The sequence below is a fragment of the Odontesthes bonariensis genome, chromosome 4 (genome assembly GCF_027942865.1).
Source record: "Odontesthes bonariensis isolate fOdoBon6 chromosome 4, fOdoBon6.hap1, whole genome shotgun sequence".
NCBI classification, from domain to species: domain Eukaryota; kingdom Metazoa; phylum Chordata; class Actinopteri; order Atheriniformes; family Atherinopsidae; genus Odontesthes; species Odontesthes bonariensis.
Genome location: NC_134509.1, coordinates 30,348,175 through 30,376,145, shown reverse-complemented (window position 1 = coordinate 30,376,145; position 27,971 = coordinate 30,348,175). Strand labels below are relative to the sequence as shown.

Here is a 27,971-nt window from a genome sequence, read left to right as displayed (position 1 = left end):
CATTTACCTTGGTGCTAAAGTACCAGATGGCTTTGTCCTCCTGCTCACCATCCTCCTCGCTGTAAGCAAGACATATGTATTAGATCAAAACAACAAGTAAGTGTAATAAACAACAAGGAGAGGCTACAACTGGAGGATCCATGATTTTCATATTGGTTTGTCTGCTCCCTGTATGTCATTTTGCAGCTGTACATCATTTAACCATGTTTGTTTCCCCTTTTCCTTGATGCTCGACATATTTTCTTCTCCTTTTATTAGATATCAAATTGTAAGGAGGTCCTGACGGTTTAAGGATTGGATTTGTTTTTCGAGGCTACTTTTGGGTTCCCTCCACCCAAGTCGTGTCCAACCTTACCATATTTCCCTTGCAATGTTTACATAGATAAATAGTGTGAGTTGTGTTATAAGTAACCTTATAAGAATCCTGGCAGTTCAGGAACAAGTCTGTGCTACTGCACTTTGAGACATTTTGACTAACAGACAAGTGACAAAGGAAAAATGAACAAATAAATTGGCGAAGAAGAGTAAAACTAATGTTTTAACACAGTTGCACTGCCTGATGCAGGCAAGCCATAACAACACTGTCACGTTCTGAGACATGTATAAAATTGCTGATGAGCTCCACTGCATCCTCACTTAGTTCATTCCAAACCAGTTAAAAAGGCTGCTCAGCTGACCAGTATTTTATTACCCTGTGTACGGTGTGGTGGCAACAGCCAGGTTTCCTTTGAACCGTCATGAACATTTGAAGCAAATTTTAGAATCTGATTATTTAGAGACATTGCAAATTGCTCCATCCACTGGTTTGGATCACATAATCTACACTATGCTGTCCCACAAGAAGAAGAAATCAGTATCAGCTTGACTACACGAGGAGGGGTTCCATAAAACAAAAAAAACAAACAAAAAAAAAAAAAAAAAAAAAAGGTGTTAAGGCCCAGTCGATGCAAAAGGCGAACAAAACCAGTAACCTTGAACATCTACAAGAGAAAAACGAGGGCAAGCTGCAATCAGTCCACAGTTGGTCTTACATATTTTCCAATGAAGAAACCTTTTTTAAGTAGATGAGAATGGTCTTTTCCAAGATGTCAACGCCTCCAATACATAGGACATGAGTGTGTCGAGTATAAAAATCATAGAAATCATAAACGATGACCTCTGCAGTCATCCATTTTAACATCAGTGGGAGACAGTGTATTCTACTTCATTAAACAAAACACTTAACACATTTTTTTTCCCCATCCATCCAGCAGAGCTTCACAGACACTTATGGTAACAGAACACCTCAGTATGACACTTTATCTTGATTTTAGTTTGTTCACGGCCTGTGGTTCACTGGCTGCTGCTGAAGTCGACTGAGACGCATGCAGCCGTGATCATGAGGTGTTACAGTGACTGAAGCCATGGCATTAATTCATGATGAGAGCTACTTACATGCAGCAGACGTATGTGTGCACTGAGGGTTGTGCTGGGTGAGTGAGTTGTTGAAGTTACTCTATTTATGAGCTCCTGCACTGTGCTGATTACACACAGGTGATAGCTGCTCTCAGACTCTAGATTCAACTTTAAATCATGTCAACGTCCAAGCAATGATCATATCCACCCGATTAACTCAAACATTTTCCGAGTTTTCTTTCGTCATTGCAAAAACACTCAGACAATGACTTAGTCATATTTTACACACTAACACGTTCAGTATGCTGGTATATGTGCACTGCATTCGAAGTTTCGACAAAAACTCTCCAATAAAAAGTTGTGCCAAAGGCTAAAAGTTCTGATGGAATATTTCTACTTGTTTTGTTTTCCAAGAAAAAAAAAGCATTTAAAAGAGCCTGTTTAGCTTTTAGGAACATCTAGGAAATGATATCAGTGGAGCTGAACAGAATTATTAAAGCTACTTCATGTATTTAGCACTCAGTAAACTTTGCTCTTGAATGACTGAACATAGGCCACATACAGTGAAAGTTTATGTACAGACAACAGGGCAGTTTGATGTAAATAAATGGAATATCACAACATTTATCACACTTATGACACTAAAATACATGCAAAAGTTAACTAATCTGATCTAAATTCTAAAAAGAATAATTTTGTAATTGAGGTTGTGGATTGAACTTGCTCGATAGAATTTAGAACAATGAGAATAGGGGATGCTTGTTTCCTGAAACAGGCTCTCCATGAAAGTGGTTGCACCTGTACTTCACAAAAAGACACTGGGGTTTTGTAGCAGCTGCTACAGAGTGGACAGCTCTTTGCTCAGCACAGTCGCTGCCTCAAGAGTGTGAACCCAGCAGCCATGAAACAGTAGTGTCTATTCAGCAGCTTTCCTTTAGGCGCACAAAAACACACTCATTGTACATACGCACATCAAGTAAAAACAAACTTTTTTTCTGTGCGCACTACTTGTGCATTCAGAGGCTGAGCCTTCGAAGTGAAAGACTGGGAACTCAGCACCTGCTTGGGGTTATCTTGGCGAGCGGCACGAACCCGAAAAAGACGAGAGTAAGAACTGAAAAACTCTCTTCCACTCTTATAAATCTTGTGCCGTTTGGTTGAATTGTACTTCTTTATGGTTTATGTGGCAGACTGTGTGCTGCTGCTGCTGAGCCAGCACACACACACCATCCATGACTGCTCACTACCAATACAATCTAGTAATGTCCAGGGCCAATACTGCTGATGACGAGGCAATGTTTAAAGACTATAAGGGATGAGGTCATTTTTGGTTTATTAAAGAGCAAGTCCAAACAAAAAAAAACAAACAAAAAAAAAAACATGTCTGCACTGACGTGCAAAAAAATGAGCTACTGATATTCTCAAGTATGCACCTAAAAACTCTCTACGTTTGTCACTGTGGAATCAGGACCAGGAGCAGTGGGAAAATTATCCAATCCTTTAGCTTGCTCCCACAGTGTGGGCAGCTATACCATAGTTGGTGATGCTGCACTTTAGATGTTAGTCCTGATGGTGCATTACCTGTTCCATACATCTAGGTTTGACTAAGCTGCCCGACTCAATGCAGACCAGTCTTTATGACCGTCCTGACAAGGTCAGATCTTGGTTTGAACTCTAGTTTTGGGCTTTGTACCATTCTGCAGCAATAAAAGTTAAATTCAGTCTAATCTAAAAAATAAAGGTTAATGAACAATTCTCTGGCTGGAAATATGTGTGTAACGGCCAGGGATTAGTCTGTGACAATATTTTCTTCTGAACTGATGGTGTAAATCTAAAAAAAAAAATAAAAAAAATGTGACAAAGTCACTTTGATTAAAGTTTAAATTTTAAAAACGCACCAATGAGTAGCACTGAAAAAACCCAGTCACTTACATCTTTGAATCCTGTTCAATAATCTCACCACCAAACCAAACACTGAACTTACACGACAATCCGCCGGTTCAGGAACCAGTATTTACGGTGGTGTCTGTCAAAGCCAACTGGTAGCTGCCGGATAAATGGTCTGCTCTTCTGCACTTCAGGGATGCAGTCTGCCACACCGGACACCTTGTGTGCCGCACACACCTCGCACTGCCACTCGTCCTCTGGCACTTCCTGCAGTGGTGGCTTCACACACTCCAGATGGTAAACAGCTGAACATGTCTCACAGCACAGCAGGTCACCAAGGCGATGGCACACTCTGCAGTGGTCGTCGTAGGCGACCACCCCTTCTGACATAAGCTCCTCCCGGGCAATGTTAGTCGCCAAGAACTGGTCCACCAAAAACTGAAGAACTTTAATTTTGCTTTCCAATGGTTCATATGGGTAATCCTCAGTCTCCTGCAAAGGCAGAATGTGCCGGTATTCTGGGTCACTCTCACAGTACGCCCGCACCACCTCCGGCCAGGTCATACCATCCACAAAATACAGGGTGGAGTTGACAGAGTCCTTCACGTCAGCGGGACCAAATGTGGTGTTCGAAGTGTCCTCCTCTCTGAGAATAGCTTTGAGCAAGGAGACGTGGGTCTCTGCCAGCAACGTGCACTGCTCCTGGCTGGCAAGGGCTGAACAGAAATCCTCAAAGCGGAAGGGGGAGAGTCGCAAAACGGTGCCGAAGTTGCGTAGGACCTCGTAGACAGCGGACACATTGAGGAGCTGTGAGGTAGGAATCAGGAGGTCCTCAGACGTCTTGGGAAGCTCCAGGGAAGGAATGTCCTTTGCCTCAAGAATAGGAGAACTTGGTCGCAAGGGCCGACTCCTTTTACGGCCTGTGACAAGTAAAAGAAAAGGTGAGGAAAGAGAAGAGAAGAGCGGCAAACAAAACACAAGAGAAAAGCTTAGTGTTGACCTACTCCTAACAACTAATGCAAAAGTAATCAGTAACCCTTAAAGACTGGTGGGAAAAATTAATTTGTTCACAGAATGAACCACCAAAAACTGTTAGAAAACAAAATAGCAACAATGTGCACTGTCATAGCAATCTCACTGTAAACCAACTGGAGCCACTTGGTAATTATGAAACTCGTAAAAAAAAAAAAAAAAAAAAAATTTGCATACACTTCCAATGTTTCATCCTGTAAGTTACATGCAAACGTTGCAGCATATTCACCGTAACCTCATGCCCGTCTGTGTACTTTTCTGGTAGCAATCAAGTTCACTACTGAGGAATAAATAAGGATTTGCAGTTGATTTGAATGGCTTAACTCAGATTCTCTCAAATGACCTCATGACCCCACTATCGAGGAAGGCTAAACGTTTGAGTAAAATCTTCATCCCACTGCGCGTATCGGTGTGCATCTCTTGCTTTATTCTCTCAATACAAGATTCTGTGACTTCACTGGAGAGTTAGGCTGCAACTTTAACGTTTCGTGATTGCAAATATGGTTGACTGCAGGCTCACCATCAGACACAGGCAATGTGAGTGGAAAGGGGTGGGCGTGCATGCGAAGTGTGCCTGAAAGCATTGTATAAATGTCAGCCAATAACAGTGAAAGCATTGTAAAGTCTGTCAACGCTAATTTTAAGAAAAAAAAAAAAGACCCTCATACTTGGCTGTACAATGCTGCCATGGTCACACATCCTTTCAAAAAAGCTGACAGCATGGTCACTAGAAGTGGAAGAATGTGTGTAATGCCTAAAACACTTAAATTGTATCTGAGCACAGCCAAAGTGTTGTGAAGCGCCACAGGTTGAACATATAAAGGAATACAACCTGACTTCTATCTGGCAAACACAGAAAGTAAAAGTAAAAGATAATCGAACGGCAGACATTTGATGTCACAGTAACAGGGTTTCGTTGATGGACACATTTGAACGGAATCAACACCCAAGTTTGGGTCCCATTTAAAACTATTAACGTTATCATTTAACAATACAATAAACATGCTCAGTAAAAGACCTCACAGTAGTTGGCAAACTGCTGACAACACACCGTGTTACATAAAAGATGCGTCAAAGGATTCTTGCCAATGCTTTATTAACGTGACTATCCAAAACTGTGAATGGGAGAGATCTGATTTCCACACCTGATGAATGTGGAGTGGTTGCTATGGAAACGATGCTCCGAGTAATGAATTAGTGTTTGCAACAAGTGAAAAAAAAAAGAGCGCTTCACTTCAAAACACATGCCTGTCAAACTCATTTAGGGGCATTATGCAACAAAAACATAGCCTCTAAAACATGAGCTGGATAGGGCATGTGTGTCCAGTGCCTGTGTAGAAAAATCCAACCATTGTTAGTAAGGTCTTTAAATTGTAAATACCTTTATTACGAACTGAAGTTTGAAATGAAGTTGTAATAAATGCGTATTCGTTTACAGCTGGAATAAACTTGTGCACCACATGTGTTTTTGATGCAGCGTAGTTTGCACAGCAGAAACTACACTTAAAGTGCAAAAGCAAAAAGAAAACAAAAACAACAAAGCTGAATGAATGAAACGAATAGAAAGTCGCGAGGAGAGTTCGCACATCCCGTCGTTTACTCTTTATGCTAACAAATAATTCATAATTCATAACTGCAAAAATGTCAACAGAAATGTGCTGATCCCACAAAAGTAAAAAAAAAAAACACAAGAGAAGCGTGGAGCGGATTTGCAAGATAGCGGACAGCAGAGCACACGGTAAACAAAGGCCTGTTTCTGAGTGCAAGCTCCATTTTGAACAATGCGGCTTGCTTTCTGTACTGAGCTAAAAATAAAACCCACACTTTAAGTAATGCATGCCTGCTTTACTCAACCTCGTGCACTTGCCAACGAACGTACCTGGGGTGCTCCCGAGCGTGCTGTGGCTCCTAAAACTACTCTCGGTACAGTAGCTGGCATCCTCATCATCTGGTAGGTCCTCCAGATAGTCGGAGTCGTTTCCCAAGGCCTCTTCATCTTCAAGATCCGACGACGGGTTGTCGTTAAGTTCATCTTCGTCTGACCGGTAGCTTATATTATCCTCCTCCTCATCGCTGTTATCGTCGTAGACCACCTTGGTTAGAGGCCGCTTCACTCCGCCTCTGCCGCCGCGGCCGCCTCTCGACCCCCTGCCTCTACCTCTGCTCCCTCTGCCCCGCGATGTCGCTGCAGCCGCTGTGGTGGAGGCTCCAACTTTCCTACGGCCCCGAGACGAATGAAAGTTCTCTCGGCCGGAGATTTCTGTATCCACCTCTAGAGAGCCAATGGTGCAAACACCTCCACTTCCTCCCCGCCCCCGACCCCGTCCTCTGCCTCTTCCCCGTCCGCGCATCCCTCTAGTCCTGCCGCCCCGAGAGCCCCGGATTGTCCCGGGTGAACCTTCCCGCATCACGGCTGCTTGTTTGGGCGGCCTTCCTCTTCTTCCCCTCATTGTAGGAGGGAGGCTCTTATGTTCCGCTTCAATCTCGGTGCTGGAAAAAGCCACGCACACCGGAGAAAAACGGGGAGGAAAAAAATAACAGGTCTGGCGACGGTTCCCTATTGGTCCCCGCCAAGCCCCGGTCTCAATTTCAAGGCGGAAAGCTCAAACTGAATGGCCGGTGTCCCGCTCTGGGTCGCCTGCAGACGCCATTTTTCTTCTCGACTCTCCCTCCGTTGAAAACACAGCAGGCCTCAGAGCTGCGTGAAGTTAGACTCCAGTAGCGAAGGTTATACCGGAAGTTGGAAATTATTTCCTTCAAAATAAACGTTTCCAAAATAAATAAACAAATAAAGATGTTTACATGTTGTGTCATACAGTATACTAGATTCCTTCAAATTGTTTATGTTAACTTTAACATCTTAAATAATCCAGAGCGAGGCTTCCAACAATATCGTTTCAAGGGGCTCAATACAAGACCGGAAAAGCTATTTCTTTTAATCTCTAACTTTACACTGGCAGGTCCAAGTTAATGTGGAGTCACGTGACTCTATACTACAATAGACGCAATAGCCGTAGTTCATAAAATTAGTTGTTCATGCAAACGCTAAGTGCCAGTAGTATTTAATTAGCGTTTGCTGCTTCTGGTGGCTAGTTTTAATCACAGGTGGGTCAAGTGTATTTAGTGAACCTTCGTCGTTTTTTCCCCCCACCATGCCGCCATTATCGTCACAGACAGCAAAGCGGAGCAAGTAGATAATACGTCCGACAGAGAGCTCTGGACACAAATAAGCCGTCTTTAGAATTAATACTGCTAATTTTTTTGTCCACGAATAATAAGGTGTTGACTTCATCTCGCTAGTTGAATATACATTTTGATATCATCATGATTTATATGAAGAAAGATTACTTCATTTGAAGTGTGTTCGGGTTACTGAAAAAAAAAACTTTGGCATAATGCTAAAAGCGCAGGTCTTTTACGTATAGTGTTAAAACCCTATGGATTCTTAATTTATCACTCACATTTAATTAATGTTTCAGACAGAGCTTGAAACCTGCTTCAACAACAGACAAGACACAATAAGAACCCAGATATCTGACATCACTGATACATGTTGCTAGATAGGTACAATTAGGGTTAGGGTTAAAATTAGGGTTAGGGTTAGACTTCGGAAATAATGTGTTGACTTTCGTATTTTTGTTGATTACGTATATCAGTTGTCGTGGCCGAGTGGTTAAGGCGATGGACTAGAAATCCATTGGGGTCTCCCCGCGCAGGTTCGAATCCTGCCGACAACGAAATGTTTTCCTTTTTCCATTATCGACAACCGTCAAAAATATTCACCAGTGGCATGTATAAAGTTTCATCAGCTTATTAAGAGCCATTAGAGCTTATTTATAGTCCCTCCAAAGTAAGAAATGTGTTTTACTTTTCCTTAATCGAGTTTGGCACTAAAATTATAATTTCACTGTCAATGTTGTGTACTCAATCTGATCGTATTTTACGGTGGCCGACACGTGCAAACGCCGAAACAAATCCCTACGGTTGCCGACACGTGCAAACGCGCTGCAAACGGCGAAACAAATCCAACAGAACGCTGCAACAGAAAAATGCGGCAATCACAAAAACGACCGGAGCACACGCTCTGCAAACCCCAAAACACATGCAAGAAAAAAACGCTGCAAACTTCAAAACACATGCAAGAAAAAAACGCTGCAAACATCAAAACACATGCAAGAGAGAAACGCTGCAAACTTCAAAACACAACGGAAGTTCGCCAGGCCACTAGGGTGTCTCGACCTACCATATTAATGTAAGAGAAGAAAGTCAAAAGGTACGTTGTCATTTATGTCTTTTTTAAACACTTGGCCCTAATCTTTTACCTTATTATAGCGACATAACTCCGCTGCTCTTCTATAATAAAGTAAAATCTTACGGCCAAGTGTTTAAAAAAAGACATAAATGACAACGTACCTTTTGACTTTCTTCTCTTTCATTAATATGGTAGATCTCCCATAGTCGATCCCCTCTCCCACAGGTCGAGGCCCCCTAGTGGCCTGGCGAACTTCGGTTGTGTTTTGAAGTTTGCAGCGTTTCTCTCTTGCATGTGTTTTGAAGTTTGCAGCGTTTCTCTCTTGCACGTGTTTTGGGGTTTGCAGCGCATGTGCTCCGGTCGTTTTTGTGATTGCCGCATTTTATTATTGGATTTGTTTCGGCGTTTGCACGTGTCCGCCACCGTATTGATGGCCCTATGAGCGGGATTTGTGGCATAGCAAATAGTTTGGAAGTCAATCTTGGCCCTTGCGGAAAAAAAAATTAATTTTGGAATTTTAAAGTACTACATTCCATTACTAGTGTTAATTATACTTTCTTTACTTTGCATACACCATGTCAAAAACAAGATTATTATTGTATGCCTTATGGTGCACAGCTTCTTAACTGAAATCTCTCCCTTCTGGTGGACTAAATATATTTTTTCATTTTCTGGCCATGAAAATTTCTATCTGCATTTGTAAGTATCTCCTTTAAATGTCAAGTGCTTTTGATGGGCTAACACATCGTGAACAATCAATAACCGGAAGGTTGGCAGGTTTGATTCCCACTCTCACCACTCAAAAAAGATTGGTGAAAGTGACAGCTGGAGGGATGTCAGTCCATCTCCTTGTCACGGCCGAGGTGCCGTTGAGCAAGGCACCGTACCCCCAAGCTCCCCGGGCGCTGAATGGCTGCCCACCGCTCCAGCTTGGCATCTGTCTCTGAGTGTGTGACCCTGTGCATGTGTGTGTGCCAACAGGTGCCTACCTGGATGGGTTAAAAGCGGAGGACAAATTTCGTGTGCATGCATGTATGCATGACCAATAAATCGGATCTTAATCTTAATCAAGAAAATAAGAGTAAAAAAAAAAAAAAAAAGCAAATATGAGTGCATGAATTATTTTGTTTTTACACCATGCAAACACAAACCCCCTTAACACATAAAAACTTCAACGGATCCATGGTCCGTTTACTGATCTGGATTTTGACAGCAGCTTTTAATAAAAAATAAAGTCACACCTGAATGACCCTCCCCCCACCTCACATGTGATATACTTCTATCCAACATACAAGGTTTCCATGTGGAAAATGGTAAAAAAACAATATATATATTTATATATATCAAACTGACGGATTTACAAATATTCAGCTGTGTTGAGACACAAACTCACACCAAATAACACTGACTCTCATGGAAATCTTAAACCCCATTAAAAGTAGAAATTTTTTACCATAATGTTGTACATAGTAGCTGCGGCATGCATTTTACTAACCCATAATTAAACCATCCGGGCATACGAGCGAACTGTGAATCCGACATGCAAACCGTATCTGAAGGGCCAAAGTCAAAAGCTTAAGCAATTTTACAAAAAGGCTTTATAGACATCTGCAAGTTCAATGTCTCAGTTATACCAGGATTTTCACATATTTCAGAGTAAAACCTTTCGACAGAAAGCACTCTGATATTTAGCCTTTAAACAACTTCAACTGAAAAGTTGGAATTTAAAAAAAAAAAAAAAGATCTGTACACTTTCTAAAACAGCTCAATGACTTCAATGGAGTATTGTCCAACGGCCTTCTTCACCTTCATCTTGTTGAGCTCTTGGAGGCTGCCTTCGATCTTTCCAAGTTCTGAAAACAGCTTCACCTGAGGACAACAACAACAACAAAAAAAGACTATCGGAAAACTGTGACATTTAAAATCTGCATGATGTCAACAGAGACAGTTACAGAGAGGCAACGAGGGAAAACCGTTTGTTACCTGAGAGCTAACAAAATTGTGGAGCTTCAGCAGCAAGCCTTTGACCTCTGGTGTCATCACTAGAACTGTAAAATGGGCGTCCAACAGCATACAAACCCAATCCATGACCTGTACTCAAACATGATGAACAAAGAGTTAGAGACATAAATCTTTTCAACAAGAAAATCAGATTCTTGGCATCCACCGCTGCGTTTGTGCACAGCTATTCATGTGTATTGTAATAGTAAGTCTACTCAAGTGCGGCCACCTTAATACAAATACAAACCTGATTCAGGCTTGGTGATCTAAAGCTGTGTGCCGGCGGGAGAGCATTTTCAGAATATTGTACGTAGAGAAATTGCAGGTACTGAAGGAAGAGCTGATAGGATGACAGAAAAAAAGAAAAGAAAAAGGACAACTGTTTTAGAACACAAAGTCAGGACTGAATGGCTTATTTTGGAGACAAGGCCAACTAGGTAGTTGTTACTGACAACAACATGTTGAGAGGAGAGATCCTTCAGATGTGGGAGGAGGAAAGTATCGCTGTACGCCGTCTGCAGGACCTCATTTCTACGCAGCCTCAGTTAAGTTCTCACACCTTCATAATTCAGTGTATTTTTACCTGACACAAAGTGTAAATATATATATATATATATATATATATATATAAAAAAAAAAGAAAATACACAGAGGTGAAAAGGGCTGAATCTGAGTCACTGTGACTGAGCCTTGGGAGGATACAGTAGAGCAGCTTTATGTAATCCCACTGGACAAATCTCTTGTAGTGGAGGTGTGGCCTTCTTCATGTCTTCTGCTCCTCTCTGTTGGCCACCGACCGCGTCTGAACAATCCTCCTCAATAGAGGTGGGACTAACACCATTCTTCAAGCCATCCTCGCCATGCTCTCTTAAAATGAGGGTTTCCATGAAAGAGACGCTGTCAGGCTCCAGGCTCAATGTCGCTGCGTCAACATCTGGCAAACTGCAAGAAAAGTGAGAGGAGAGCATTGTTGTTTATTTCAGTATTTAATGTACTGTGTCAGGCTTACTGTCAAATTAAACGTAACAACTTCTTTGGTTGGTTGGTTGGTTTCAAACCTAAATTAAGTTTCATCAAACTAAACAGTCAACAGTTTCAAGTCACAATTAGCAGAGTTTCAAGTGATTAACTGCCCCCTCTGAGGCTAAATTAAAATATCAAATAATGCCATATTAGCATTGATTGAAGTGTTAGTAAAAACATCGCTCTTACCTGATGAATGCCTTGAGACAGGCACAGGTGACAGCCTCTGGGATGTCAGGGAAGAACTGCAAGCATAGCTGACAGAGAAAGTAATCCTTCTTCTCCAGGGCCAGCAGCAACAGATCAGGACTCACACTGTTGACGGTAATGATGGTGCTTTGTTACATTCAAAAGAAGCCTTGCAGGTTGAATTGAGCCTCTGTTATTTACAGTAGATACACGTTTTTTGTAATTCAGTTCTGTTATCAGAGAAATTCATTTGGAGCCTGAAAGCCAATTAAATTCAGAGTTGGCATTTTTATCTTGTTTTTTTTTTAAATAAAAATGAAAACAAATCATCATCCCATCATCTGCCTCACTGACCTGTGGCAGAGGCACTGGGTGTGCACAAGCTGTGCCAGGGTGCCGGGCGGGTAGAAAGCTGGATCCGCCAGGCTCCGGGAAACAAGGGTTAACGCCAGCTGTCCCAGCGAGGGCTGCAGGTCCTGGAGGTCGTGCCTGGACAGGAGACCCTCTACCTCCTTCTGCACCTCCTCTACAGGTGCCGTCTGCGTGAGGAAAACTGTTAGGTGCCTTCAGAATTGCTTGGTAACCCCTTTTTTTTTTTTTTTAACTCTGTTAAGTGCGACTATGCAAATTCAGTTGTTAGAGATCCATGAACAATTATATATTTTACCTTGATGAGTTCTAGCACTTGGTCAGTTGTTAAACTAGGGGTTGACTGTGTCTTACGCGTAGCTCTCTGTATGGAAAAGGGGAAAATAAGGATCTTCCACATCCAAACATAATTCAATCTTTAAAAGACTGGATAAAACAGAATGATTTGCAAAATTAGCATTATATCTCCAATGAACACAGGAGTTATCAAGATTCTAACTCAAGTACAGATTCCTTTGATAAATTCAAACGATAAGCAATTTGATTTATTTATTCATTTTAAAGGACCTTAAAGGGACACTATGTAATAAATTAAGTAATTTATTAGCTCAAATCAACATATTCATTCATAAATTAGTCCTCATTGGTGTAAAATTATCTCTGTCAAAAATCTCACTTATCCTCCTGAGTGAAGAATAACTTGTCTGTATCTACATAGAGCAGGTAAGCTCTATGGAGGCTGCCATGTCCTTCCGCTCTATGAAAAATGATGAAGTGCCGAGAGGGACATAAAGCACTTCGAATCGCGATTTCCCCACCAGGCCCACAAGCGGAAATGACGCCAAATGGCTTATTACAGCCGCTAATGCTAAATAGATTTTATTCCTTGGCACATATGTCTTTGTGTTCATTAGCTTTCTTTTTGTAAGTGCATCATCTTCTTCTTTTTATTATTATTCCTATGCTCCCCCTGGATATCTTCTTTTTGGCGTTATGCTCACATTTGTAAACTGTTATTTTGTTGATTTACTAATAAAGTTAAAAAAAAAAAAAAAAAAAAATGCTAAATAGATTTTATCTCGTAAATGATCCCACTAATAATGCATTGATTGTTACTAAACTTCTGCCGTAGTACACATAGGCTCTTAACTCACAAAACGAGGCATTAGAAAGTTTGTAAGTTTACCGGGAGTTTATTTACCGCTGCTAATGCTCCTATTGCTAACGCAGGCTAATGCTAACGCTGCGTCGACGTCACTTCCGGTAACTCCCGGAATAGGACTAATTGCGTTGCTTGCACACCAAAGGAGATGTTATGTTATCTGACATGTTATCTGTCATCTGTATTCATAGTGTTGTTGTATGTGTGTTATGTAATCCTTTGTACTGTGTGTCTTGATGTCTTTTTGTTTGTATGGACCTTGAGTCTGAAGCTATAGCTTCTTGAATCTTGACACATACCGCTTGCCGTAGTTCAAGAAGTTGCAGCGCACATTTGAAAACGCGAGGCGATAGAGAGCAAATTCATTCGACTTTGCAAAATAAAATTGCACCACTAGATGGGGGAAGAAATTACATAGTGTCCCTTTAAATAGGTTTAAATTCATCATCTTAAAAAAAAAATTCATTCATCTTAAAAAGAACACAGATCCAGGAAGTAACGACTGGAAATTACAATTTCATACAGATATACAGCCAATTAGGTTTCTTTAGTTTAGGTGTAAGTTGTGTGACTGATCAATTCAAGCTGCCATTTACAACAGTTAACCAACGCACCGTCTTCCTGGTCTCCGCTGCTTTAGGAGGCCGAGCTGCGTCTCCGTGCAGGATGCTATTCCAAGATGGCACCAGAGCCGGAGGCCTGGACTCTGCAGCAGTAAGAGAAAACACTTATGTGAGTAAACATTTTTGTCAGATAATTGGCACCTAATTTAACGAAGGTTCAGCGCACCGCTGATTGTTACTGCTCACCTTCAGTCTTGGCCTGCCTTAGTTTTCCCAGAGCGGAAGCAAGGGAAGATTTGGGACATGCAAATGGTATAACAGAGAGGGTTTTCCCATGTGGAATAAATAACTTGTTTGAATAACTCCATAGCTATATCAGAGAAAGATTAAAATAAAACAAATATAAGGTTAGTACATGTAATTGAAAGTCTACAACTAGTCTATTCATGCAACAGTTTTAGGGTTGTAAACTGCTATTAAGTTGTGAGAAGGGACAGAGAGCCCCCTCACAGTGGAGAGCAGACGCAGTGATCTACCAAAGTCATACAGTCCTCCATCAGCACACAACAGCTGGAAGGACAGGGAACCTTGGCCTGTTCATGTCAAAACGTATGAACACATTAAGACATTAAAAACAATTCAGAGATGGTTTTATTTGCATTCAACAAATGACATATTCCTACCTGTCCGTAGATTTTACCCGCCATCTCCTTTCCAGCTTGAAGCGTCTGAAAGTTGGTGTTCCAGATGCACAGAAAGTCTGAAATTGAAAGACAAAGACACATTCATGAACCAAATGGATCATTCCAATCCTCTGGTGCTGGAGACAAGAATAAAGTAAGGCTAACATTCATTTAAGTATGACCAGCATTTACCTTTCCCAGCACCAGCAGACGGGTGAGGAACCCCCACAACGGCTACGTGGGCATCATCCAGGACCATAGCTGACGCCGCTTCCAGCAGGTCCTCCCCGACAGGAAGACTCAGCACCAGGCTGCGTGGCAGCAGGAGAGCCTGGGCCCCTTCATCAGCCACTGGGCCCCGCACAGAGATCACGCTCTGGTACATGCGACCATTAGGGTCTGAATATCAGAAAAAGAATACAGCACAACAGGTGTGATTTAAAAGAGAAAGTATACAATTGTAACAGCTTTGATTTAGCCCCTAATGGTGAGGAGAAAAGCAGAGAGCAGAGCCATATATAGACACAGTGAGCTATATCTGAACACTTCAAATACATTATTAAATTATTATTAGTTGTTATGCCAAGCTGCAGTGCATATGGCTGTAGTGTAAGACCGGGTCAGGGGAAACAACTACACCGTTTCCCCCATGACAAAAAACGGAGGAAATTACGGGAGATTAAGGTCAGAAGGAAGAACTGTTGTGTGAGGTAAATGTCTTTTTTTTTTATTACTTTTGTTAACAATTACTTAAAAAAATAAAGTCATAATAGCATTAATATATACCATGCTCTCAAAAACTCCTGACACTGCTTAAGAAATTCTTTAAGTTTGAAGTTAGTCAAGCCTTATGCTAACCTTATGCTAGTTAGAAAATTAGCAGCTACTGTCATAACATCAGTAACTCGGATACAATATAACACCTACTGTGAATACGACGTGTGCATTTAATTTATGTCGATGTAGACAGCCACATTTCGGTAACACATAACTTTGCCTCAGTTACTAAGTTATTACTGCTATCGCGCTAATGTTATGGTCCTTTCTTCCCGCGATTGACATCTGACTAAAACCTCATCCTATGCTTGTGAAAACACGTAACTTTGCCTCGGGTACTACCAAGTTATTATTGCTATCGGGCTAATGTTATGGTCCTTTTCCCCTGTGATTTACATCTTACTGAAACTCTCGTCCATAGCCTCATCCAATTCTTTGTGAAGAATTCAGGAGTTAGTCATGAAGATTTTGGATGTACTGAACTTGTGTGTATTTGGCCAATTTAGAAATGAGAGTTTTATTCATGCATGTGTTTGTGAAATAAGAGATGTCTGGTTAAGAACGCGAGTTGATGAGTTAGGTCCTGTGTTAACAAGAACCTCTTTTAAAGCTACAGTCTGCAACTCTTTTTCAAGCATAATGCCTGGAACTGTCCGGGGATTCTGAAAGTAGTACATTAAATACCCCAATACAAAAAAAAATTGTTCTCTAGGTCCCCTATATGTCCCGCTAGGTCCCTCCAAAGCCAGCAGGTTTGTTTACAAAATTGCAGACCGGACCGGTAAAAGGTAACCAATCAGGTTTACGAGCTGGGCTCTGCTGCCTGTCAATCACAGATTGTGCACGCGCGATACAAGGTAGGCTCGTCCCCACGCTTATTTATCTGGACTATTGAACTTCATTACGGGCTTGTCTACTTACTGTGTCTTCCATGATCGCAAATGACAGGTGAGTTGATGAATGAGGAGTCGTGTAGGCGCATCTGGCGTGCACGTCTACGTGCACGAGTTCTCATGTGTTTTGAAGGGGCGGGACAGGAAGTTGAATAACTTTATTTTTCGGTTAAAAAATAAGCATTTCTTGCATTTTGCGACTACGGAGGTCACCGTTTTCAACTTCAAGCGTTCTGATAGATCATGTAAACTCTTAAAATGCCAAAAATTAGGACTTTACGTATGACAACAACAAATCTTGCAGACTGCAGCTTTAAGCAAACTCCTTGTATACGAACGATGTTCTTAATGTTTGAGTTCATATGTAGGGATCTTGATAATACTACAAGCGAAGTTTGATGATATATCGAGCCTTATTTGTATTTTAAATTCAGCGATTCTGACATATACGGTGGAATCTTCGCCGTTGGTAGCGAACATGGCGCCCATGATTCGAGTTGGCCGAACTCTCTCTATATACGGCTCTGGTAGAGAGCAAGCCACGCCTCTGCTGCCAAACACGGAAAGTTATTGTCGGTCATGTAATCCTCAGTTATGGCTATTTATTATTTGTTCAATTCAATTTCATTTTAAAGCGCCACCCCCTTAATTCAGTTTAACGCAGTCACCTCAAAAATCAGCTGCCAGAGGTTGAAGCTCCTGTGTTAGTATCGGAAGGCAGCTGTTGCACAGACACCACTGACTTGACTCCACTCTCTTCGTCCCACATATCTGATCTATATTTTTGAATTTATATTTAAGTCATATTAGTGGGTGTCCCACTTGCGTTCCGGTGTGCCGATTCTTTCCTCTGTGCATTATCTACAACCCTCGACTAAGCCATCAAACGTGGATACTAAGAATATTTTCAGAGGATAGAATTTCAGACGTACAGAGACAAAGCAGGCAGATGTGTTTGTCCCTGTAGGAGGCAGAGAAGCTGAGCGGGGAGAGTCCAGGTTCCTCTCCCTCCAACCGGTACCTCTGTAGAGAGTTGGGGTTCAGTCTCTGCAGGTAGAGGAAATGATCTCCTCTCTGTGGGCACACAGGGACAATCATTTAAGGCAAACAGTTATAACTGTAGTTATAACTTTAAATTGAACTAAATTAATGTCCAACTGTTTTGAGGCCTTAAATATAAAAAGTGTTACCAGGTCAGTTCTGAAGATGACGATCTGCTGAGTTTCTGCCACTACACTGGTGCTCCACCTTCCAAAAAAAAAAAAAAAAAAGAAGCGAGGAAAAAATGACACATCATCAGAACACATGGCATAGTACTGCTAATGACTGGAATTATTTCAGAGGCCATTTTTAAACATGCACAACATCCCTGGATGTTTCTAAACATCAACCATGGCAGCAGTGAGCACAGATGTCATTTGCTCAGATTTTCTCGTCTTCCATCATTCAATCCCAATTTTGTTTCTCGGGACAGTCCAAATAATGAAATATCAATAGGCAATAATTTGATAAGTAACTGCAATTAACAATTTAAATGTCTCCGTACATGTTTAATTGCACTATTATACAATAAGCCTACTAATAACATATTTACTCATGTAACTTTTCTAGGAAAAAGAAATAAAAACATAAATAAAAACCTTTTAGGAATTTTTTAAGGAAACAAACTGACGTTATTATGAGGCTTTAAACTATTTAGTTGGTCAGCTCTATTAAACTTTGAAAAGCAAAGTGGGAATATGATGTCACTTTCACGCCTATGTTTTCATAGAGGTAAAAAAAAAAGATGATTATAACAATTATTTAACCATGATGAAGATCATCTCTAATAAGTGCAATTACACAATTTAATTGTTATGGGTTAGTGACAGGCCTGTTAATTTGAAATCACTGCATTCGCGTTGCTTTTTTAATGCGATTTACACAGCAACCCAGGTTTTTCTTTACAACGGGTTAAAAATAACTCGTTTAACGTCCAATTATGTCTGTGTATGTACAGAGCAAAAAACTGTTGGTTTATTAACAAATAATTCAACTATTGACAGTGTTTCCCACACATAGACTAATTCGTGGCGGTGCGCCACAGATTAAACACCGGCCGCCACATATTGCGTTTCGTTATTATTATTTTTTTTTAACGCTATTTAAAAAAATACTCGTATTCGTTAAGCTGCATTTCCTTTCCCTGCTCTCCCTCCGTCTCTCTGTCCCTCGCGTCTCTCTCGCATAGCCTACTCACACACACACAGCCCCTCCCCTCCGTGTTTCCCTGGAAGCGTGGAAGCTTGCTAGCTTCAGCGTCACGTTAGATTAGCTCAACCGAAAGAATTCACGAAAGGTTGGTATCACGTGCACCTTTATAAAATCACACATTAAAAAGTCCTATAAAAATATTTTATATTTTGAATACAATGTTGTCCCGTCCCGACCCATAGCAACCAAGCGATTACGCCTTCTTTTATAAAGTTAACTAGTTGCAAGTTTGCCGTAAAAAAAAAAAAAAAATGTAGTTGGGTTGTCGAGGTCTAAACACTAGCAGCTGTGAATCAAATAAAGTAGTTTTTTTAAACTCTTACACTGAATGTTTGCTGCTTCAATCCAGATGAGTATTGAAAAATATTTTCCGCGATTGAAAGAGAGACGTGCGTGTTGATGATGAGGACCAGCCTGAACCGGAGGTATCAGTCTGAAACAGCTGAACAGTCCGACCAGTGTAATTAGCTATGTTATTCATTTGTTTACAATGAAGATGTGAATATCTGCAGATAAGCCGCACCTGTGTCACCCACCGTGACACAGGTGTCACACATCCTTATGTCCCCCATAATTTTCCTTGATGGAGAAATTATCCAGGTTCTTAACTCCCAATGTGACATATATGTCACATTACAGATCTCTGACAGTGGGGGGTGGTATTCTGGAAAAAAATTCTGAAATGGGTTCTATGTGGTCTATTCATTTAAGTAGAAATGGGTCTGGGTTCTTAAGGGTTAATACAATAAAGTTTTGTGTGACCAATTATTAATGAAGGAATTATTTTGAAGAATTTTAATTTTTTACACCCAACCAACACCCCCCCCACCTCCACACATTGCCTTCACATCTGTGGGAAACACTGATTGATATGCCTGATATGTGTGAATAATCGACTGAATTTCTAACAATGAGGACGTGTTTGCCAAAACAATCTCCTCTTCAGTGCGATGTGTAAAAATGGCTGCTGTTTGCTTTATGACGCCAACCTGATGGCCTCTTCTTGAGCAAGGACCTCCTCTATGGGCTGCTGCGGAGCAGAAAGCAGGGAGTCGAGCAGTCTCACGGCTCCTCTCTGAAATAAGACCACAGGCTCTCCTCCACGTACACAGTGCACCATCCAGACATCTGCTGACACCTGATGAGAAAGAGTTCATAAGAGGAAGGAGTGAGAATAATATCCTCAGATTTGTCAACCATTAATGACAGCATAGCTAATGACCTTTACAGGTTGGTACTCGGAGTGCTAAAGGGAATCTTAACAGGAAGGAAGAGGCCAAAAATAAAGAGGAATTAAATTCAAGTTCAACACAAGTATACAATTATCATTATACAATATGTTAGCAGTGAAAAGGAAGAAAATGTTTAAAGTTGTGGAATTTAGTATCATTTCTGAACAACAGCTTACTGCATGTTTGATGTAATTATCCCCGAAACAAAAAAAGATACATTTAGACTCACTGTTGCTTTGAAGGTCTTGTCTAATATGATATCCTCTTCCTTCCAAATTCTTATCACCTGAAAACCAACAACACAAAAGGACTTTTAAATACAAGTGACATCTCTGAGGGTCAGAACTAAACAAAGAAAAAAGAAGGATCAGTTCACATTCAAGAGCAAAAGTTGATCAATACATATGGTGTATAAGTAAAGCGATATGAGCAGCAACACAGATGCAAATCTTGAGGATGGGTAAGGAAGTGTATGTTCACTTCAATAAACTGGGTTTGGTGTAGTTTTGGTATACTTTGGGTGAGAATTGATTGGTTCCTTGTGGGGCAGTGGGGCTCAAAATAGATGACGCTGCATCGACAAATCTATTACTTGAAAAAAGAGAAGTCCTGTTTAATAATTGAAGACAATACAAAGTGTGCAGGATAGCTAAAGAGGATGGTGTTGTTGTAAGAACCTAAACCTTTCTCTCCATCTTGACAACACAAATGCTGAAGCAGGGTACCTTGTTGTCTGAGACTGCAATATACTCCTTGGTCTGTAAGTTGAAGACTGCAGAACAGGTCAGATGCTGTCCTTGTTTCACCGTCCAGCTGCCCAGCGGTTTCTGGTCTGACACCTGCCCGAGCAGAAGAGAAATGAGAAATTACAGAACATGCTTCACAATTTAACTTCATTTGGAAGAACCGGGTAATCTTAAAGCCGACACGCTGTTTTAAAATGAGCAACTGTATTTATACACAGCAGCAAATTACACCAATAAGATAAATGCTCACTGAACTTCCCAGTTTAAAAATCAGCCTTAAGCTAGACATAAGTGATGTTGTGTATGTTTGCTAGCGTTAGCTGCCATCTGCCTGCATTTGAGGACAAGCATAACAAATTTACTAAACTAGCTGCTTTTTCCTGTCTGTTTTCAAAGAAAGGTGTTTTAATATAACGATATAATTTAAGCCGTACATCTTTTTTAGTCAGACGTCATGACTCTGGCTCGTTTCACCCAGACTAGCCGAGGATGCTAACACGAGTTACACTGGTCGCACCGATCAGCTGACACACGTTACGGGAGCCAAAACAAAGTCTAAACGTTACCTTGAACAGAGTCACAGATCTGGTTGAGTCTGTAACGATGACATGATCGCTGTCTCTCTCCTCTTCGATTCCCTGAATTCCTGATATAGACAGATTTTGATTTGGAACAAGTCCGCACAACGTGTATCCCTCATACAGCGCTGCCATGCTGGACCAGAAGAAAGTGGAGCTCGTAAGATCTCGCGAGAATAGACCACGAACCCGCCACCAGAGGGCTCGCTGCTGCGTGGTGTTCAGCTATTTGGTTTACTCCTGCAGCCAGTAATCCAGTTTGTTTGAAATTCTATTAATTTAAACCTAGAGATATGTAAAATGATTAGCTTTTAATAGTAACAAGTTTTTCCTGATATGATTTTCTACATAAAAATACTTAGAATAGTCTAAAATAGCTTGCATATTGTCGCCATGCCTCTTAGAAGGCAAAGATCAGTTACTACCTCCCCCAACAGAACAGCAGTGGTCACTAAAAAAAAAAAACGCTTAGGAAAGGCTCAAATAACCTCACAAATAGTCTAAATTTTCTGGATATCAGTCTGATGGAGTCTGTCAGGAGCCAAGGGCAACTGATAAGGGACCAAAGGATCCATTCCTAGAGAGCCTGTACCAGGCAGTCCATGACACCATCAGATGTTCTTTGTGCATGTTCTGATTGATCAGATCTCTTTCAGTAAAAATGATGAGGACCTACACAATATTATACCTGTGGTCATAATGTTATGGCTGATTCATAAAGGTTTAATTTCTGAATAGTAAATATTGAATATGATATTTCTCCTACATCACTGCAAGCCTGTTATCAATGAATGTGTAGTGTGCTTAAGCTTTTATACACAGATTAGGGAAAACATTTTTGCAAAATCACAGAATCAGCAACAACTAAATTGCTAACATGATATACTATACCTTGTTAATACACATATTTTGGAGATTCATTTTCCATGAATCAAAAGGCAAACAAACAATCTTGCTTAAACTAATCAGATGATTAACTTACTGAACACATACTGTTCCTCATCACTGGTCTTAAATATCATTGCATCAGTGAATCGTCGGTGCAAAATAATGTAGCCATACACCACACATTCTTAATCAACACTGAGTCTGACATAATGTATTGATAACTGAATTTATTGGAGCCGCATCATATGCAATGAAAAGGCAGACAGAGTCAAATATACTTTATTTCATGAACCAGAACACAGAACTTCTATTTCGAACTCCAGTGGCCTCATTAGATTTGGAGATCTGCCCCTGTATCAACACTGTTCAATTTCTGATGGAAGTGAACTCGAATCAAAGGTAGATTTAAGCACAGTGGGTTCTAGAAACAAACAAACAAACAAACAAACAGATAAACAGACTAAGTTGGTCTCATTCTTAAAAACTGAAGAATGCAGGAAAGATGGCAGGACGATAATCCTGCATTCATCACGTGAGAAAAAACACCAGATAAGCAAGAAATATTGTCCCGTTGTTATAGTTGGGAAAACAAACACCAAATGCACCATTGTGTTAAGTTGTGCTTTTATTATTTTATTTTTTTATTTATCTGCAGGTTTAAGCGATTACTAGTCTTATTGTACGTGAGAATCTGTAGTGGCTATAAATGGCAAGTAATCTCAAGTTTCCGTCTAGCCAAATCTGACAATTATTTGTAGAAGACAAGTTTTTTTTTTAAAGAAAAAAATAGCTTTCTATTGATTTATGTTAGGATATAAAACATGTTATCAAAGTCTACTAAATTGGCTTGGATTCTGCTTTGAATCCCACTGACTTTGACCTTAACGCCTTAATCTGATGTCCTTAGAGTCTAAAAACAGCGTATTGTCATTTCCACAAACATAAACTTCTTTTATTACAAGAAGACAAAACGGATTTGGCTGCTGTTTGGCTTATTGTGTTGTTTTATGTCATTGAATGTGCCTTACCTTTAAAGCATTCAGGGATTTTGAGTGTTCCATCGATGCACTGAGTCGGCACAGCATAACCACATTTCCTTTCCTCGTTCTTGCAGTAGACTGAGACGATTTCTTTGTGTAAGACCACGTTTGATGGTAGGTCATTGATCCCGATCTTCCTTCCCTTGTATAATATTTTTGCTTTCTGTATGCCGACCTGACAGGGAGCTAAAATTTACACACAAAACAAAGAAGTAGAAATAAATGTCACTTGTACTACATTAACAAATGTACTAAATGCAATTTGTATTTTTGTGGTGATACGTATAATATACTGTAAATTTATAAAATAATTTTGTAAATTAAGCCTTAATGGCCTATGAGAAGATTCCAAAAGATTCTTAAACCGTATCTAATGTGTTTAGGAATTGAAGCCAACAAGGAAAAACTTCTCCAATGAAGCAATAAGTGAATATTTTTTTTCAAAATGCAAATATTGTAACGTCAGCCAAACACATTCTTTCTAAACAATCAAATCCACAATAAAGCATACATAAGGCTTTAAAGATAATTACTTTTTGAATGAGATCTTAAGTGTCACTCTCCATCTCTGTCCTCTTGTCTAAATATGGTTAATTCTGGCGTCAACATATTAAGATGTTGACAGTGAAACCTCAAGATGAATTAATACATTTAATGGCATGGAAAAATGTCTCACATTTGAAAAATTTCAGATGTTTTCTATGTTCTTATGTGATGAAAATATTGGTTTATGAGATTTTCAAATCATTGCATTCTGTTTTTACATGCACACCATTCGAACCTTTTTGGAATTGAGGTTTTATATTTATACCTCTCCTGAGGAGGCTTTAGAAGCCAATTCAAGTCAATTGAACTAAATTCTGTTTTATTCATATAGCCCAAAATTACAACAAATGTGAAAGCACCTCTGTACGCCCCCCCCTGCGTGTAGATATTTACTTTTTGTATACAAGTTTCAGAAATTGGGAGGACCTTACATACATTGTCCTTTTGATGCTGTATAGTTTAACATTGATTTAGCTGCAGATATTTTCTAATATGTATGTAGTATATAGGATCCTTCAGGCCAACTGACACAAGTCCAACACAGATGCTTTCAAAAATTCCATATATTTGCCTTTGTATGCAACCAAAATCAAAAGATGAAAAGAAAGAAAGAAAATAAACTGATGGAACTAAAATGACATTTTAAGCTTCATAATAGAATTTCACTGGGACAAGATCAACGCTAATGAAAGTTACAGAACAGACAGGTAACAATGATATTTGTGTTAAAACAGGGAAATGTGTGGAAAATTTTACACAACCCCTTATTTAAATGAAAAAAAAGAAAAGACTGAGCTCCCAAAAATACAGCTTGACATAACGTTTAATGTACAGTTGAATTTCCTGTATCTCACACAGCTGTTATCAAATTGGCTGATGATAAAAGCAGTGATACTGATTGCAGTCCTACCTTTGCAGGATGGCTTTTCAGACCAATTGCCGTTCTGTTGGCAAACAATCTCAAAAGTCCCTTCCAGTTCATAGTTGTCTTCTTCGCAGCCATATCTGACTTTTTCCATGAAATCATACTCTCTCTGGTTACTGCTTGACATGTAGCCTCTTTCAATGTTCCCTGGTGGAGGACAGGTCACGACTGTGGAGGAACAATTTTAGTCCATTCATTACACATAATCTTCTTTTGTACATGAATTAGTAAGTTAAAATGTATAGATAGATTAATATGAGGATGGTGAGGCAGTGCATAATCATAGTCATTGGATGAAAGAAGGAAAATCACAGCTCACAGCTAACCCACAGTGACTGATAGCAGAACTGAAAAGTGAAAAGTCTTTGGACAAGATTGTGCCAGATGATGCGCAAACTGGCTTCTGTGGTATGACAAAAGCTAAAACATAGGTATTAAAAATGAACTATTTAAGTTGCAGATGTACTTATGCAGCAATTTTGGAACCCTGAAACTGAAGGAGACTATTTTAACAGTTTACAGTCTACATTTTCAACCGTCGGCCAAGGTATCCAGTACACATGCCAGACTGAGACTCTGTTCACTTTTACAATATTCATACCTTGGCATACAGGTGTTTGGGTCCAGGTGCCGCTGGCAGTGCACTCTGCTGTTGGGTTGCCAAAGACTGCATACGGAGGGAGACATGCATATGTAGCTGTGAGGCCATAATCAGTTGTGTTCCCTCTGACACTCTTGTCGTAAACAACTATTCCAAACTGTGGGATTGGAGCGAGACCACAGGACACAGCTACAACAATAGAGACACAACATCAAAGATTAGATTAATTAGCATATCTGAGTGTTTATCCTGCATTTATTTATAAATGGATGATTTTTTTTTTTTTACAAAGTACTTTGCAAACTTTGTTCATTTTTTTAAGCGAAGTTACAAAAGGTTTCTAGAGTTGGTTAGCTGTCAATGATCAGATTTTTAAAGTATCTTTATATCTAAAGTAAAATACAGGAAATTTTATGACTGGAACTAAAAAGATGCCAGTTGTATTTTGCTTCTTCTACTGAATAACACAGTGGAGGACATACGTATGCACTCTGGTACAGGTGTGCTCCATGTTCCATTGGCTTGGCACACAGTAGAGCTGGATCCTATCATTACATACCTGTGCAGTGGCATGTTATTCAATTAGTTCAGGCTTTAAAAGAAATGCATCAACTCAAATCACATGAAATACAATGGGAGCCAATTGCAGATTACTTAAACACTGTTGTTTTTATCACATCATATCATTTTATTTTATCATATCATCATTATTATAAAATTTCTCCCCCTTATATTATGAACAGAACTGTATACCTCATAAGATGTTCATTATTTGCAAACACACAAATCAAAAAAGACTTTTTGATCAAATCTGTTACGCAATTAAAATTCAATGTAATTCTTTGCTTTACCCTTCATTACAAGTATAGTTGATAGTGCTCTGGTACACTGTATCTTCATAGTACAAGTCTCCATTCGTCAGTGGATCGGGAGAAGGACATTGCTTTGCTGTGGAAAAGAATATAGGAGAGCAGGTTCACGTGGAAAGTGTTGCTATTTAGTTATTTTTTCACAAGTGATGCACAAAAAAACAGTACAGGAAACATTACAGCACATAAGTCACAACACTTTGTCTTTGTCATTTATTGGAAAGTTGTGACCCTTATGTGTAAATTAATATTCTTTTCACTTATTTTTGCCAGTTTTAAACAACAGTTTGTTCTTCGTCAAAGGACAACAGAGCATACTAGAAATGATTTGCAGGTCTACATATCTGACTGCTCCGAATTCTTGATTGATATTCACCCAAAAACATGTTGCTGTGATCCAAAGCCAAACAGAAGATTAAAAGACAGAGGATCAAAATGGCACTATATAAGTTACATGTTTAACAATAGAAACATTGGTGATGTCAGTAATTATCATTATTTGAATTATATTACTGTTAACACATCTTTATGTCGAAATTCAGTTTCCATGCAGTATAATCTCTCACATGAGCTTATTTTGATTGAAATAATGGAGACGCACGTATGCACTTTAATTTGGTTTTTGTCCACTCCCCGCCGACAGTGCAAACAATCTTGCGAGGACTCGACACGGGGGTGTATCCCTGTTTGCAGGACAGTGCTACCTCCACACCGAGGCTAAAGAACCTCTGGAGCCCAGCCATTTGAATATTGCCTGTCAGTTCAGGTCTTAAGCATCCTAGAAAAAGAAAGGGGATTTATTATACACAGCGTCGCAAGTGTTAAAAAAATAATCCAATACATTCAGTCATTCAGACGGATTTACAAAAGTTACAACCACACTGCAAGCAGGTTTTCATATGAACTATTTACACTGAAATAAATAATTTACCACGAACTTTGACGTCATGCAACGTTTAGCTGTTATATGTGATTGCATAATTTTCCTAAAACATTTTCTGACACAAAAATCACATCAACCGTCTACTACTAAGATATTTCCAATGCCTCTGATTTAGAGTAACATTAATGAAAACATTTGCTGGGCATTAAACATTGAAATCTGAATGTTTTTCTTGTTTCTTAAAACAAAAATTTAACACGTGAAATTATTCCCTCGTGTGGTTGTACTAAAACTGAACAAAACTAATTCTTCTTAGAACAAATACATTATATTAAAACTATGAAATCAGATTTATAGACATATCAGAGGTGAAATTCAGAAATACCATTTTCTTGTTCTGATGTCCCAGGAGTAAAAAGAAGAACTGAACACAGCAGAAACAAAGTAACAAAAACTTCCATCCTTTGTCGAAGTTTCTTCTATTTCCTTTTGGCCTCTGGTTCAAATACTGACTCTCTGCCCCTTTTTCCACATCTGTTTGTGTTTTTCTAAAAGCAAACAGATAAGAACAGCACAACGTAACCGCCTGCTTCTTTCTATCTCTTTTTCATTTGGCTTACCATTTCCAGTAACTCTTGTTTCATTTTACTGGAAGTGAAAGGCTTGAAAGAGCGGCCTTTGCCTCATTGTGACACAAAACAACAGGAAAGGCTTTCTTCTTGCCCAAGGAGAACTTAACAAAATGACAATTTACAATTCCAGACATTGAATTAGAATAATATTTTAGAGCAATTGCTGATGCATTTTTGACTAATTTCAGTGCTGTAGAAAAGCAGTACTTTCAATGCTTATATCAATGTCCACAATTTAACTCATAAAGAGGTGCAATTAACTCACGTGTAAGACTTTGTGTTTGTTTATTATATGTATTTTTTTTTTACAAGGAACTATTCAAAATGATAAGCCACCAGTTGTCACTGAGTATTTTATCACAGCAGTTACAACTGGAGTCATTTTCCAGTCCCAGCCCCTCCACATAGATATTAGAGGAGTTAAGGTCACACAGTGATTAAATTCCCGCAGAGCTAGCGTGTGAATAAGTAAAATGAATTCCCCCAAAACAGGACGTCAGGTGTAAAAGAGCAAGGTGTGGCAGCTTCTCTCCTGTTAATAGCCTAATAATG

General features: G+C 39.8%; 3 protein-coding genes and 1 non-coding gene across 8 annotated transcripts in view; 1 reads left to right on the top strand and 3 right to left on the bottom strand.

Moving 5' to 3' along the window:
* LOC142378912 (nucleosome-remodeling factor subunit BPTF-like) overlaps positions 1 to 7,012 on the bottom strand; it is a 45,098-nt gene extending 38,086 nt beyond the window's left edge. For all 5 annotated transcript variants that reach the window (XM_075463891.1, XM_075463892.1, XM_075463893.1 and 2 more), the window contains exons 1-3: positions 6,194 to 7,012; positions 3,380 to 4,202; positions 8 to 59 (exon numbers count right to left, since the gene is read on the bottom strand). In XM_075463891.1, coding sequence (XP_075320006.1) covers positions 8 to 59; positions 3,380 to 4,202; positions 6,194 to 6,764 — 1,446 coding nt within the window. In that variant the 5' untranslated portion in view covers positions 6,765 to 7,012. The remainder of the gene's footprint in view (positions 1 to 7; positions 60 to 3,379; positions 4,203 to 6,193) is intronic.
* Positions 7,013 to 7,969: 957 nt separating this feature from the next.
* trnas-aga (transfer RNA serine (anticodon AGA)) lies at positions 7,970 to 8,051 on the top strand. The gene has a single exon. It is a non-coding gene; the product is annotated as a tRNA-Ser (tRNA).
* Positions 8,052 to 9,766: 1,715 nt separating this feature from the next.
* nol11 (nucleolar protein 11) lies at positions 9,767 to 21,177 on the bottom strand. Its single transcript, XM_075463890.1, has 18 exons — positions 21,024 to 21,177; positions 20,437 to 20,550; positions 19,941 to 19,997; positions 19,469 to 19,617; positions 17,417 to 17,474; positions 17,159 to 17,300; positions 14,749 to 14,955; positions 14,557 to 14,633; positions 14,120 to 14,243; positions 13,925 to 14,016; positions 12,447 to 12,512; positions 12,134 to 12,318; positions 11,780 to 11,905; positions 11,270 to 11,509; positions 11,020 to 11,098; positions 10,815 to 10,907; positions 10,550 to 10,657; positions 9,767 to 10,435 (listed from the first exon to the last, which is right to left on the bottom strand). The coding sequence occupies exons 1-18, from the start codon at positions 21,168 to 21,170 to the stop codon at positions 10,322 to 10,324; spliced, it is 2,178 nt and encodes a 725-aa protein (XP_075320005.1). The 5' UTR covers positions 21,171 to 21,177; the 3' UTR covers positions 9,767 to 10,321.
* Positions 21,178 to 22,205: 1,028 nt separating this feature from the next.
* On the bottom strand, positions 22,206 to 27,304 carry LOC142379406 (beta-2-glycoprotein 1-like). The gene is made up of 8 exons (XM_075464560.1): positions 27,173 to 27,304; positions 26,506 to 26,682; positions 25,887 to 25,983; positions 25,518 to 25,594; positions 25,036 to 25,224; positions 24,420 to 24,602; positions 22,952 to 23,149; positions 22,206 to 22,344 (listed from the first exon to the last, which is right to left on the bottom strand). The coding sequence occupies exons 1-8, from the start codon at positions 27,246 to 27,248 to the stop codon at positions 22,280 to 22,282; spliced, it is 1,062 nt and encodes a 353-aa protein (XP_075320675.1). The 5' UTR covers positions 27,249 to 27,304; the 3' UTR covers positions 22,206 to 22,279.
* Between the last annotated feature and the right edge of the window lie 667 nt (positions 27,305 to 27,971).